This window comes from Quercus suber, unplaced genomic scaffold, assembly GCF_002906115.3.
Source record: "Quercus suber isolate HL8 unplaced genomic scaffold, Cork oak 2.0 scaffold_414, whole genome shotgun sequence".
In the NCBI taxonomy this organism is placed as follows: Eukaryota; Viridiplantae; Streptophyta; class Magnoliopsida; order Fagales; family Fagaceae; genus Quercus; species Quercus suber.
In genome coordinates this window covers 306897-320347 of record NW_027069865.1, presented here as the reverse complement: position 1 = coordinate 320347, position 13451 = coordinate 306897, and the positions used below count along the sequence as shown (strand labels likewise).

At 36.7% G+C, this 13451-nt stretch overlaps 1 protein-coding gene across 1 annotated transcript; it reads left to right on the top strand.

Annotated features, from left to right (window-relative positions):
• Positions 1-1534: 1534 nt before the first annotated feature.
• On the top strand, positions 1535-5538 carry LOC112030941 (uncharacterized). Its single transcript, XM_024063608.2, has 5 exons — positions 1535-1872; positions 1993-4118; positions 4640-4841; positions 4940-5139; positions 5218-5538. The coding sequence occupies exons 2-5, from the start codon at positions 2045-2047 to the stop codon at positions 5253-5255; spliced, it is 2514 nt and encodes an 837-aa protein (XP_023919376.2). The 5' UTR covers positions 1535-1872; positions 1993-2044; the 3' UTR covers positions 5256-5538.
• The last annotated feature ends 7913 nt before the right edge of the window (positions 5539-13451 follow it).

Below are 13451 nucleotides of genomic sequence, written 5' to 3'. Positions count from 1 at the left end.
TAAATACCTAGATTTTTGAAGACCCTTGGGTCCCTAATGAACCAAACTTTATTATACCCCAATTGAGGATTGGAGCCTCTAGTGAATACCATCTAGTTTTTGACCTCATAGACCAAGATGCAAGGCAGTGGAATAGAGGGAAATTGGCATATTTGTTCGACCAAGCAACAATGAACAATATTTTGAACATCCACCTCACCCAACAATTTCAAAATGACCAGGAGTTTTGGAGCTTGAATGCAAATGGGGAATACTTAGTTAAATCGGCTTATGCTGCCTTGAGGATCACAAACTCAGCTAACCACCCCAACTTGCAAAACAAAGACTGGAAGAATCGTTGGAACTTGAAAATTAATGTCAAGCTCAAAAACCTCATCTGGAAAATGGTTTGGAACATCCTACCTGCTTGTTCAGTTCTTAAGTACAAGTTTGCTCTCCTCTATTAATTGTTATTTGTGCAACAATGTCGTTGAGTCTATAGAGCATTTTTTTATTTAACGTGATTGGGTTGCCCAAATTTGGCTAACATCACCTTGGCCAATAATTTGAATAGATTAAATAAACTCTAATTTCAGATTGGGTGAAAGTGATTTTGTACCCTGAAGACTTGTTGGGGCTAAACAATGTAGAATTTAGAAATTTTTAGCTTTTTGTTGCAATTGTCTATGACAACTTGTGGAGAATCAGAAAAAAGAGTAGAGGAAGTCAAAAGAAACCATATGGAGATTGCGAAACAAATATTGAGATCTTTTGAAGAGCACAAACAAGTCGGGAGAGAACTAATTAAGAAACCATCTAAAGACCCAAAATGGTATCCTCCACCCACAGATTGTATTAATTTGAATTTTGATGTAGTTATCAGAGAATGATATAGCTTTGTGGTTGTGGTGAGCAAAGACCATAAATGGAATCTTATTGAGGTGTGGACTGAGTAAATTAGTCCAAGAAGTTCTATTCGTCGTGAAGCTAAGGCAACTTGGTTTGCTATTCGTAGAGCAGTAGCTAAGGGATTCAACATAATAATTATAAAAGGAGATGCGTGGAATGTGATAGAGCCTCTGAAAAATTTAGGCTTATCCACTCATCGGAGCAACAAAGCTATAGTTGAAGATATTCTTAATTTAGCCAAATATTTTGTAAATATAAATCTCTTTTGTGCATAGAGAAAGTAACATGTTTGACCACCTTTTAGCACAATGGGCTGCCATTTTGTTATAGACTAGGCCCGTGCCCATCTTCTTCTTATCATCTTGAATTGTCCAAGCTTTGGATAGAGATGGATCTAGGCCCAACTCTATTATGATTCTTTTGCTTGGTGGATAAGGTATTTATTCATAAAAAAAAAAAAGTTTACACCACGTTTAAGGATAGCTTACAATAAGGCCCATAATATAATACTAAAAAATACAATGAGGCCTATAAATAAAAAAAAAAAAAATTAAATAGTAAAATACTAGTAAAATAAGTTGACTTTAAAGTCTAATTCTAAATATAACTTTTAATTACCACCACTTATTTTTATTTTTATTTAATTTTTTGGGTAGTTGAACGGGATGAGTTCAGGTTACGGGTAGGATCGCAAAAACGGCGTAGTGGGGTAGGTGAATCCATTTCATACCTGGTCGATCTGGTCCGGTTCCCGGTTTTGCTGATCTAACCGGCGTAGGCAATGAGTGCTTAAATCATTTGAATTTGATCCTTAGAAGTCCCAACTGCCCTAACCGGTTTTACAGAAAACCCATCCGCCCCCTGCCAAAAACCCTCTTTTCCCAGTACTCCTCGTCTCTCCCATCATCATCATCATCATCATCAACTCATGATCAAACACTACGATTCTTCACTCTCAAAAAATCACGCACATACCAAACCCATGTAAGTTCTTTCCTTCTCTCACTCTCTCTTTCCCTAATATTTTTGTGTAGTTATTTCATTTCTTTTTCTATAATCTAAAAAAGCAAAACCCATTTTTGTTTTTTTTTTTTGGTTTCTAAGGTTCACAATTTTGTGATTAATAACCAAAGAAAAGGCTTTGAGAATAGCATCAATGAGCTTGGATTCGCTAGAACCCTCGCCAATTTCACAAACTAAGCAAGACCCAGCATGGAAACATTGCCAACTTTTTGTTAAGAAAAATGCTAATGGGGTCAAAGAAGAGCTTAAGAAGTGTACATATTGTGGCAAGTTTTTTAAGGGCGGTGGGATACATAGGATCAAAGAACATCTCGCCGGTCGCAAAGGGAATGGCCCCACTTGCGACCAAGTCCCCTCCGAAGTTCGCATTTTGATGAAACAGGTGTTGAATGCTAGGCATTCGGGTGCTAAGAAAAACAAGACTCAAATCATTATCTCAACAACTCCTGGTGTTGATCATAATACGCCTGTTAAGTTGATTGAAGCACCCGATTTGGGTTGTAATGGTCGAGGAGTAGGCAATGAGTCTGTTGATCGGGCGTTGCTTGGGTCGATTAGTACACCCAATTTGGATTTGTTGGCAAATCGAGAAGAAGATGTTGCTACAAGTAATGTGAGTGTAGATGGAAGGAAGAGGAGGAGGAGAGATTTAAATGCTTCTGTACTTGATCCTAGTGCCAGTGCTAATAGTAATGGTGGCATTGACTTTAGCAGCCCGTCCCCGGTTCCTTGTGAAATAGACAATGTGTTTGCTAATCGTGCACGAAGCATATCTGGTGGAGCACCCAATTCCAAGTTGTTAGTGAATCATGATGAAGAAGAAGAAGAAGAAATTGGGATAGGCGGTACAAGCATGGATAGAAAGAAGAGGTTTAGAGGTGAAAATTCTTTAGTTGCTATGGATGCTGGTATTGTTAATAATGACATTGAACTGGAAAGGAAAAAGAATCAAGAAATTCAGATGGCTATAGGGCGGTTTTTATATGAAATTGGGGCACCCCTGGATGCAGTGAAGGACTCGGTTTATTTTCAGCCCATGATTGATGCGATTGTCTCTGGGGGAATGGGGGTGGTACCGCCTTCCTACCATGATCTTCGGGGTTGGATATTGAAGAGTGCAGTTGAAGAAGTGAAGCATGATGTTCAGCAGTATATGGGAACATGGAGGAGAACGGGTTGTTCTATTTTGGTGAACCGAAGGTACTCACAAAAGGGTAAAACCTTTCTGACTTTTTCAGTGTATTGTCCTGAAAGAACATTGTTTCTGAAATCTGTGGATGCTTCTGCCATCATTTATTCACCAGATGCTTTATATGAATTGCTTAAACAAGTGGTGGAAGAAGTTGGAGTTGGGCATGTTCTGCAAGTGATTACTGATAACACAGAAAAATTGATTGTTGCTGGAAAAAGGTTGATGGATACATTTCCTACCCTATATTGGGTTCCTTGTGTGGCTCATTGTATAAATCTGATCCTCGAGGATTTTGGGAAACTTGAGTGGATTAATTCAATAATTGAACAGGCTAGATCTATTACAAGGTTTGTCTACAAGCATAGTGCGGTTTTAAATATGATGAAGAAATTTACTTTTGGCAATGACATTGTAAAACCTGGACTCACGCCCATTGCAACAAACTTTATGACATTGAAACAAATGGCTGAACTCAAACTTTGTTTGCAATCTATGGTTACTTCCCAAGAGTGGATGGACTGTCCATTTTCAAAACAACCGGGGGGACTGACAATGCTAGATACAGTAACTAATCGTTTGTTTTGGTCGTCATGCATCTTGATTAGCCGTTTGACAAGTCCACTCTTGCGAGTTTTGAGAATTGTTGGTAGTGAGAAGAGGGCTGCCATGGGATACATTTATGCTGGAATGTACAGGGCAAAAGAAGCAATTAAGAGAGAACTTGTTGAGAGACGGGATTATATGGCCTACTGGAATATCATAGCTCACAGGTGGGAAAAACAACGGCATCCTCCTCTTCATGCTGCTGGTTTCTACCTTAACCCCAAGTTTTTCTATAGTATCAAAGGGTGTATTCATAATGGGATCATGTCTGCAGTGTTTGACTGCATAGAGAGATTGGTGCCTGATACTAAAGTCCAGGATAAAATCATCAAAGAGATAAACTCATACAAGAATGCTGTTGGAGATTTGGGGAGGAATTTGGCAATTAGAAGTAGAGACACTCTGCTGCCTGGTGAGGTCTTCTCCTTCCTCTTTTATTTATTTATTTATTTATTTTTAAGATTGGCATGTTATTTCTGATTTGTTGATTTACTTATAAGATCATTATTTTCACATGACTAGTTCTAGTTCAATGGATGTCCAAGAAACCTTACATCATACTTAGGTTATACATATAGCAAGCATGCTGGGTTGGCATGTGGAGAGCATTTTTAACCATTAAGAAACCAATATGGGAAAAAATCTTAACAAAGATGATTAATTCATTGTTTTTTTTTGTCATATTCTTATGTTTAAATGGGAAGAAAATTCTCTAGACGTTTGTCTAGTGAGTTTGGAAAGATTTTGGTTTTTTTGACCTATTTGGTGTGTCCCATCATCCAATGGGGCACATTCCTTTCCGCAAATGTTATGCATGTTGTTTTGAGGTGATGATTGCATCTTCTTGTCTGTCTTTGTTTGATCTATTTAGTTTCCCTGTGCATTTCACCTGCAGCTGATTTGTTTTATTTTTAATTTTCTATTTGCCTAAAGTTGAATGGTGGTCTACGTATGGAGGAGGTTGCCCAAACTTGGCACGTTTGGCAGTCCGTATTCTTAGTCAAACTTGCAGTTCTATCAGTTATAAGCAAAGTCAAATTTCTTTTGAACATATATATGAAACAAGGAATTGCCTAGAGCGTCAGCGGTTTAGTGATCTTTTCTTTGTTCAGTGCAACTTGCGACTGAGACAAATGTAAGTAGAAACCAGTTAATCTTATTTTTATTTGTAGATGCTAATTTATAATTGGAGGGAACAAAGATATTTCTCTTTTGCTAACTGTTTTCTTGTAGGATTCATAAAAATAAAGAACAGGATTATATGGATCCAATATCATTTGACTGCATGAGTCTTGTTGAAGATTGGGTAATGGAAAAGGAAGTATGCTTCGAGGACTGTGGGAGTTCAGATTGGGTGTCACTTAATCCACCCACCACTAACACGATGCAGTTAGGAGCCTTAGTTGATGATGATGCCGAAGACTTGGGCACAGGTACCTCATTTCTTTTGGATTTTGAAAAATGACTGTAAAAGCTTCTTTTCTTAAGTGGAAGATATTGTTAATGTTCAGGGTTTGATGATAACGAGATATTTGATGGATCAAAGTAGATGAAGATAGAAATGTTCAACAATCAATTAAGCTAGTAGGAGAACATCCAACAGGCTTCTTATCTATCTGGTGGTGTTATGCATTGACACATATTTACCATTTTGACTATGATCAGATGGAGAAAGGTATTGTTAGAAAATTGTGTATGATTAATGTGTCATTTAGAATGAAGGTTAAATGTTGTGTCATCTATGCTCTGTTTGGTAACCAAGTAAATGCATGAACATAAAAAAGAAATGAAAAATTGGACTCAATAGCATTCACAGGGTTCAGTGTTGGCAATTCTGCTTCATTAGTTTGAGTTGGTGTTTGATTTGGGTATTTTACTTTCAATTTTTCTCTTATGTAGTTAACAGATTGAGCATATTTATACCCCTCCTAGCCCCATTCTACCCCACCCCCGCTCTTTTTTTCCCCAAATCCCGAGGAAAAAAAGCTAAGACATGGATGAATGTTTTTTGCACATAAGATTTTGAATATTAGGCTATATCACTAATGCCTATGATACTCTTGCATATGGGATGAATTNAGGCTAGCAAAGTAGCATCCATTTTGTGACATAAGCTGGTAAGATGATGTTGCACTAACTCTCCTTGTCAAATGGCCGTTCTGTTAAGCTCATCATTTTTGCATTACTAGCTCTGGTATTTTTGTTTTTGTTTCTTTTTTTTTTTTTTTTTTTTTTTTTTTTTTTGTTTTTGGGGAAAATAAACCAGCACGTGCCAGAGGCTGGCAACAACATTGCATAACCCATTAGCTGGTAAATGACATCACACTAAGCCCCCCCCCCCCCTCCTTCGTTTTATTTCCTTATTTTCTCTATATTTCTCAAATTTGATTAACGAAACCATTGACTACCATTGAACCTATTGGGGATTTCCCCCAAATCCAATTGACCTTTGTTAAACACCATTGACCTTCTCCTGCCCATTGATTCATGGAAAGAGAAAAGTTGCAATAGAGGGAAAGGAAGAAGGAAAAATTTTCAGATCTTGGAGTGTTCTTTTTTTTTTTGATGCGCTTGGAGTGTTCATAGGTGAGTGGATTGACGAATCTTGTTGGGGTTTTCAATTGTTGGTGTTTTGACTTTTAAAAATCCATTAATCTGCGTTGGTTTCTGTCTTTTGTAAGTAAATTAAAAATTTTTATTCTAAATTTACTTTTTTCATTAGATTTTTAAAAGTTCAATTTTAGAAATTGAGTTTCTGCATGTAATCCCATTTCTTGATTCTTGTAATATTATGTTTTCTTTGTATATGCGTTGAAGTTGATTGGTCAGCATGAATGTCCTATTATATTGCCTGGTCCCCCATTTGCTGACCCCCAATTTCTATTGGTTTTCTTATCATGGTATAAAGCGGCTTGGTAATAAGAAGAAGTATGTGGGAGAGAAAATTAGTGTGTATGACAATGTTGATTGTGACACTTATATGAGTCATTGAGGTAGGGACTATGTAAAGAAATTGTTGTGCACAATGTCATAAAATTAGAGTATTTAGTTCCTGATAGGAGGTTTCCAAATGGGAAGAGGTTTGAATACAATCAGAGATGTTAGTCACATGACCAATAGTATAAGTGTAGATATGACAATGCACATATATGTTGAGAATGGGGTAATGGATGTGAAACCATTGTAAGTAGAGTGCAACCATTCTTATTTAACTGATGATGGTGGTGGTAATGTGCATGATGATTTACACACATCAAGTCATCAACTGAATCTAATGAGGATGAGAATGCAGAGTTAATTGGGCTTGCCAAGAGCCTTGTAGCTCGCTGGTTGGCATCTTCGAGTGTTTCCAACAGAGTCATCCAGGGTTCAAACCTCCCACCCTCAACTATTGAATTATCAAAAAAAAAAAAAAAAAAAAAAAACTGGTGTGGCTAATGATGAAAGGGGCTTATGAGGTGGTCTGAACAGTGTAGGGGGCTGAAAATGTTGATTGTGACAATGAGTTTGATTACCTTGATTCCGATGAGTTGTTGAAGATAAGTTAGGAAATGTGAATCATATCACAATGAAACTGTGGCCCCAAACATAACAAAATGACCAAACAGCCAATTAACTCACAATCCACAGCCAATCTGCACAGCCAGCCAGTTTTGGCTCTATACTAGGAAATTTGATAGTGGCCACTCTGATACATTAATTACCCCATGATTCTGATGAGGAAACACTCCCTAGGTTTGAAGAGTTCAATCCACAGACAGATTTAGAGAATCCTCAAATTTAGACTTGGTAAACTCTTTAGTGACCATAAGATCTTCAATGATAGCTGTCTTAGCATACAAATTAAAGATGGTATCGGATTACAACTGCAAAAAATGAGTCAGGTAGGGTTAAGTTTAACTTTGTAGAAGGTTGTAGTTGGAAGATATTTGCCTCTTAGAATAAGTAGCTGAGGTCTTTGCTAGTTAAAACTCTATAATGTGTATACACATAGCAGGGCCTTTGTGACTATGAGGTGTCATACAAGTGGATTGACAAGAAATATTTAGAGAAATTTAGAGCCAATACAGCCATTGATAGAACTTTTGGATCTGGTTATAAATGAGCATCAGGTGGAGTTAACTTTATGTAAGCCTTCGAGGGCTAGGAAGTATGCAAGGCTTCTAATTGAAGGAATTTAGCCTAGCAGTTTACAAGGATTAGAGATAGCTTTGCGGAATTGTGGACCTAGGCACTGTAGAGCTCACAACCTTTTTTTTTTTTTTTTAATTGACGAGGAACCCCCCTCAAGGAATGGGCCAGTGGGACCACCCTGAGCAGACATAGGGTAAATCATGAAATGCCTCAGCTAGGAGTTGAACCAGAGACTTCAGGGTTTATGGTTTGTCCAGGCTCTCTCCCTAACCGCTGAGGCATCCCGGGTTGGGCCACTATAGAGCCGCACCCTTTCTTTAGAAGGATGTACGTTTTCTCAATTGTAAGAAGTGGTTCTTAAGTGGATGCTGGCCAATCATTTTAGCCTTATGCATGCATCTGAGGGTCAGTTGAAGGGCCAAATACTAGCTGTAGTAGGATATATGGGAATTATGGGTCTACCCATTGCATATGCAGTTACTAAGGGTGAAACGAGAGAGTTGGAATTGATTTCTTGAAAATCTAATAAGTGACATTGGACTGTGAGAGACCATTGTTGGTGTTTCATCACAAACCAGCAAAAGATGAGAAATTTGTTGTTTTTCTCATGTTTTTCGTTCTCTATTTATTTATTCATCAAGTATTGGATGTGGTAGGGATTGTTGCCGGCATTGGATGAAATAGTTCCAAAAGCAAGACAGATCTTGTCAGATACTTATATGCTAATTTGAATAAAAATCAGAAGGGTGTAATGTTGGAGGATATGATGTGGTTTGCTGCTAGACAGAACAAGCTAGTTGGGTTTGATCTAAGATGGAGATATGGCCATTACTCCATGGAGTTGGAGTAAGCATGCATTCCAGTCTCACACAAAATGTAGCATGCTTTTGAATGATTTGTGTGAGATATTTAACTTAAAGGTAATGCAAGGAATAAGCTTCTATTGACCACGATGGAGATGATCTGGAGGTATTTGATGACCAAAATTTACACAAATAGAGATGCAATGAAGGAGGGTCCTATTTGTCCAAGAATTCAAGACAATTTGGAGAAGATCAAGGAGCTAAGCGTGGTCCGGTGGAGCTAAGTGTGAGGTCAATACCAGAGGTGAACAATTTGTGGTTTACTTGGAACAGCATCGTTGCAGTTGCTATAGGCGGGATGTATGTGGTATTCCAATTAACCCACACAGTATCTGCAATTGCATACAAAAAGGATAAGGCAAAGGACTAAGCTGCTGCTGTTTGAAGAAGGAAACCTTCATTATGACATTCATTTGTTATTCACCAAGTAAAACCAATAGTCCAGACCTATGGCCACAAAGTAATGGAGACCCCAGTATTACACCCCTAATTCTTGTGAGCCTACCTGACATAAATTATAAGGTTAATAGGAGGAGAGATCCTGATGAGCCTTGAAATTCCTACAGGCTGAGAAGAGAAGTGCCACTAAGGTGTAGTGAGTGTCGTTGGTTTGGATATAACAAGAGAAGTTGCGAAGGGAAAGGGAAAGAGAAGCCAAGAAAATAGTGATTTCATTGCTTTAAAGTTGTTGTAGGGTTATCTTTAATAAAATATGATTAATGTGGCTTTTATACTTTGTAGGAAAAAAGAAGCATAATGGGTATGTTTAGATACAACTTATTGTTGTTGAAACTAATTGTTGCTAAAAATACTGTAGCAAAATAATTTTTAAATGTATGAATAGTGCTGTGAGACCTATTTTTAATATATTTTTTTCTAAATAAAGTGGTTGTGGGTCCTATAAACAGTGCGTGAACAGTATTAAAATAGTGCGTGAACAGTGTTTTTTGTCCCAGCACAGTAAATTTTGAAAGCCAAAAAAAAAAAAAAAAAAAAAACTGAAAACGCAACTTATAAAACGCAACGCACTGTATCCAAACCCTCACAAAATGACTTTGTGTCCGTTTGTTTGGGTATTTTGAGCCCAAAAGTTGGCTTTTTAAAAAAGCCAGCCTAAGTTCAGTGTTTGGTGAATATAAAATGCAACTTTTTGACAAAAGTTGCATTTTATATTATAGGAGAAATGTGCGTTTCAGTTATGGACCAGTTGCGGTCCATTTTGTAAAAGCTGGAGTTGGCTTTTGATATATATCCATTGGGTGAGTTGAATTACCAAAATTGCCCTTCAATAAAGGGCAAGGTGTCTTCTTCAGATCACGCACAGCCTCAGCACATTTTTCCCTTATCTCATCTCTCTGCTCTCCCTTTGCCTTGAAGCTCACTCACGCAATAAAATTAATCAAACCACAACAATAAAAGCAAAAAAATTCTTGCTCTCATAAAACCGATATAATTTAAACAAAAAATCTAAAATCAAAACAACAACAACAACGACAGATCAAGAACAAAAAAAAAAAAAAAAAAAAAATAGAACAACAATAAATGATCAAGAAAAAAAAAAAAAAATAGAAGCAGATCTGAGACAAATCTAAAATCAGAAACAACAACTAATCAAGGACAAGGAAAAAAAACAGAAGTCGATATGACCCCTGGTTGCATGCACTCTGTAGTGAGGAGGAGGAGTAGCGGTGGCGTTGTGGTGGAGCAAAGGTGATTTCTCCTTTCTCTCCATGCGTCTATGTGTGCTTGAAGATAATGACACCAAAGGCAAGCAAGATTTATGTGAGACGTATCACAGAGAGAGCTAGAGAATTTATGGAATCAAGTAGAAAAAGAAAAAAAAAGAAAAAAAAAAAAAGGGAGAGTAGAACATGAGAGAGCTAGAGAAAGAAAGAGTTAAGGTGCTTCTGGAACCAAGTGGAAGTAAAGAAAAAAAAAAGAGAGGATGTACTATGTGGTGGGTATACGTGTGTGGAAAGGAGTCTCTGGAATCAAGTGATGGGTATACGTGTGTGGTGGACAAAATGCAAGAGAAAAAAGAAAAAAAGAAAAAAAAAACAGGAAACGTATGGATGAAAGAAAAGGCAAAGAATAAGAAATCACAATTTAAAAATAATAGTACAATATTTTCACAATAAATTTTAAGTAATTAGCTAATATTGGTAAGTAAAAATATAATTTGAGTGGTGGGTTCAAATTAGAACTAGTAACAACTTTCCATATAAGATTTTGTTATAATTCTTTTGAAAGTATTGCAAAAAATATTGTGGATGTAACAGTTTTTGTTGAAAAATATAATTGTTGAGAATGAATAAGAAAAGAAAAAATAAAGATTAAAAAAGAATAAATTTGATTAAAAAATAAAAATTAAAAAAGTAGATAGGCAAAAAGTAAATGTCACTATTGATTGTCCAAACAATACAAAAATTTGTCTAACCTACTAGAAATGCTCTTATATATACATTGTCCTTTTAGGTAATTTCCCCTCAAACTGCCAATTTTATAAGTATTAGTCAAACACTCAGCTTTTTTGAAAAGCAATTTTTAACAGTTTTTACCAAACACTTAGCTTTTTGAAAATGCACTTTTGCATTATGCACTTTTTGAAAACTCAACTTTTTCATTATGCACTTTTACAAAAAGCTGAACCAAACTCACCCTTTATTGGTTTCAGACTTCTAGTAGATCCACCACTGAGTGAATATTTACCTATATTTAATGCGTTATTTGCTTCTCTATTTTAATAAGTGGACAACTTAAGTTGACAATGGGTCTGTTTGGATTAAATTTATTATTGCTGAAATTGAAAACTAAAAAATATTGTAGCAAAATAATTTTTAAATTGTGAATAGTACCGGTGGGACTCATTTTTAATATTTTTTAGTGCGTGAACAGTACTGTAAACAGTGATGAACAGTGTGTGAACAGTGATTTTTGTCCCCTGTACAGTGAACCCATGTAATGTTACTGTTCACGCATAGGGGGAAAAAAAATAAATCTGAAAACACAAACTTGTAAACGTAGACGCCCAATCCAAACGGCATCAATGTGGCGGTGCTCAAGAAACAGCCAGGGATCATGGAGCAATGGGAGATGAGAAGGCTTTTAACTTAAGGCCTTAGTGTATGTGGCAGTGAGCACAGAGCACAAAGACTAAATTGAGGACTAGAGCATTGGCAATTGGCAAGTGTAGCTGGGTCTGAAACAACAAAACAATTACACAATTGATTGTATCTGCACTCTTGCTTCGGGGTGTGATGCATTTGTGACAGTGTAGCGTTGATGTGTAATTGGAGTACCTGCAGTGTGACTTTCTCAAGTTCTTACTTGGTTTTTCTTTTCGTTTATGATTACGAAGTTTCCATTGATCCCTTCAGTTGACAAGGTGGAAGTTTAACTGTTTTGAAGTATAGAAATATGTAGAGAAGAAGACAATGTGAAGGTAAAGGTTGATGTTATTCAAATTATGGAGTAAGAATGGTTAATTAGTATACAATCTTTCACTTTCTCAAGTAACATTGAATATTATTAATCATGAGTTGGCACGATTATATACGCAAACTAATGGAAAATTAGTAATTGTGTGTTGCATTTGATTTGTAATTTTGTTATAAAATATAAGGGAATATGAAGAACATAAAGAAATGGAAGGAGAAGTAATATATGAACTTTATTCTTTAAGGGTGCGTTTGTTTTGGCAGTAAAAAGTTTTCAAAAAATATTTTACACCATTGGGCGTGTTTGGGTTGTCCTAGAAAATTTAGTCAAACGGAAAATGATTTCTGTTGACTGTAAATCATGCCCTAAAACCTTGTAAAATATTTTACACTTGTATTTTACCTTCAATTGATTTCCACCCTAGGAAAATAGAAGAGAGAGAGAAATAGCAAGAGCTCTGATTGCACATCCAAGCATCGGTGAGAGCTCCGATTGCACATTTAAGCACCGGTGAGAGCTCCGATTGCACATCCAAGCACTGATGAGTTGCACCCCATCACCGGCGAGATCGTCGCATCCAAGACTGATCCACCCAAAACCGATCTCTTTCTCGACCCAAAGCTCATCGGCGTCGCTGTTCTCGCCATCGTTCTTGTTCTCGACTGCCATCGTTCTCGATCGCCGATCTATCTCTCTTTCCCTCAATCTGTCACTCTTTCTCCCTCAATCTGTCACCGATCTACCCTTTTTCTCTCTACCTATATCGAGCAAACCACCGCAAGACGAGCGACCCACCGTGCGATCTTGCCTCCACCGCACCGAGATCGAACCTAGTCGCCTCTCTCTCTCTTCCTTCTTCTCTCAATTTGACCGGATTTGATGAATTTTTTTTTGTTGGGTTTTGTTTTTTGTTTTTTTGTTTTTTTTTTGTTTTTTTGTTTTTTTTTTTTTGTGTTTATCTATTGAGAAATGATATTATATATTTGTTTGGAAGCTGAGAAAATGTGAGCAACAAGTAAAAAATGTGTTTTCTATAGTATTTTCAAGAATACAACTAAATACCAGAAAATATTTTTCAAAGCATTTTTTGAATTGCAACCAAGCACTTGAAAATATTTTCATTTCTCGAAAATATTTTCACCTGAAAATATTTTACACTCGGAAAATGTTTTACATTGAAACAAATGCAGCCTAAGTGGTCATTCCCGTAATTACTATTGATCTTGAATACAAGTGTGCATTTTTCTTTGTAATTAACTCATATATATATATATATATATATAGAGAGAGAGAGAGAGAGAGAGAGAGAG

What these genes read in the sequence shown, in the direction of transcription:
- LOC112030941 (XM_024063608.2), top strand. Translation starts at nt 2,045, where the DNA reads ATGAGCTTGGATTCGCTAGAACCCTCGCCAATTTCACAAACTAAGCAA. An exon ending in TAGAGACACTCTGCTGCCTG is followed by an intron (nt 4,119 to 4,639) that starts GTGAGGTCTTCT and finishes ATTTGCCTAAAG; the next exon opens with TTGAATGGTGGTCTACGTAT. An exon ending in TGCCGAAGACTTGGGCACAG is followed by an intron (nt 5,140 to 5,217) that starts GTACCTCATTTC and finishes GTTAATGTTCAG; the next exon opens with GGTTTGATGATAACGAGATA.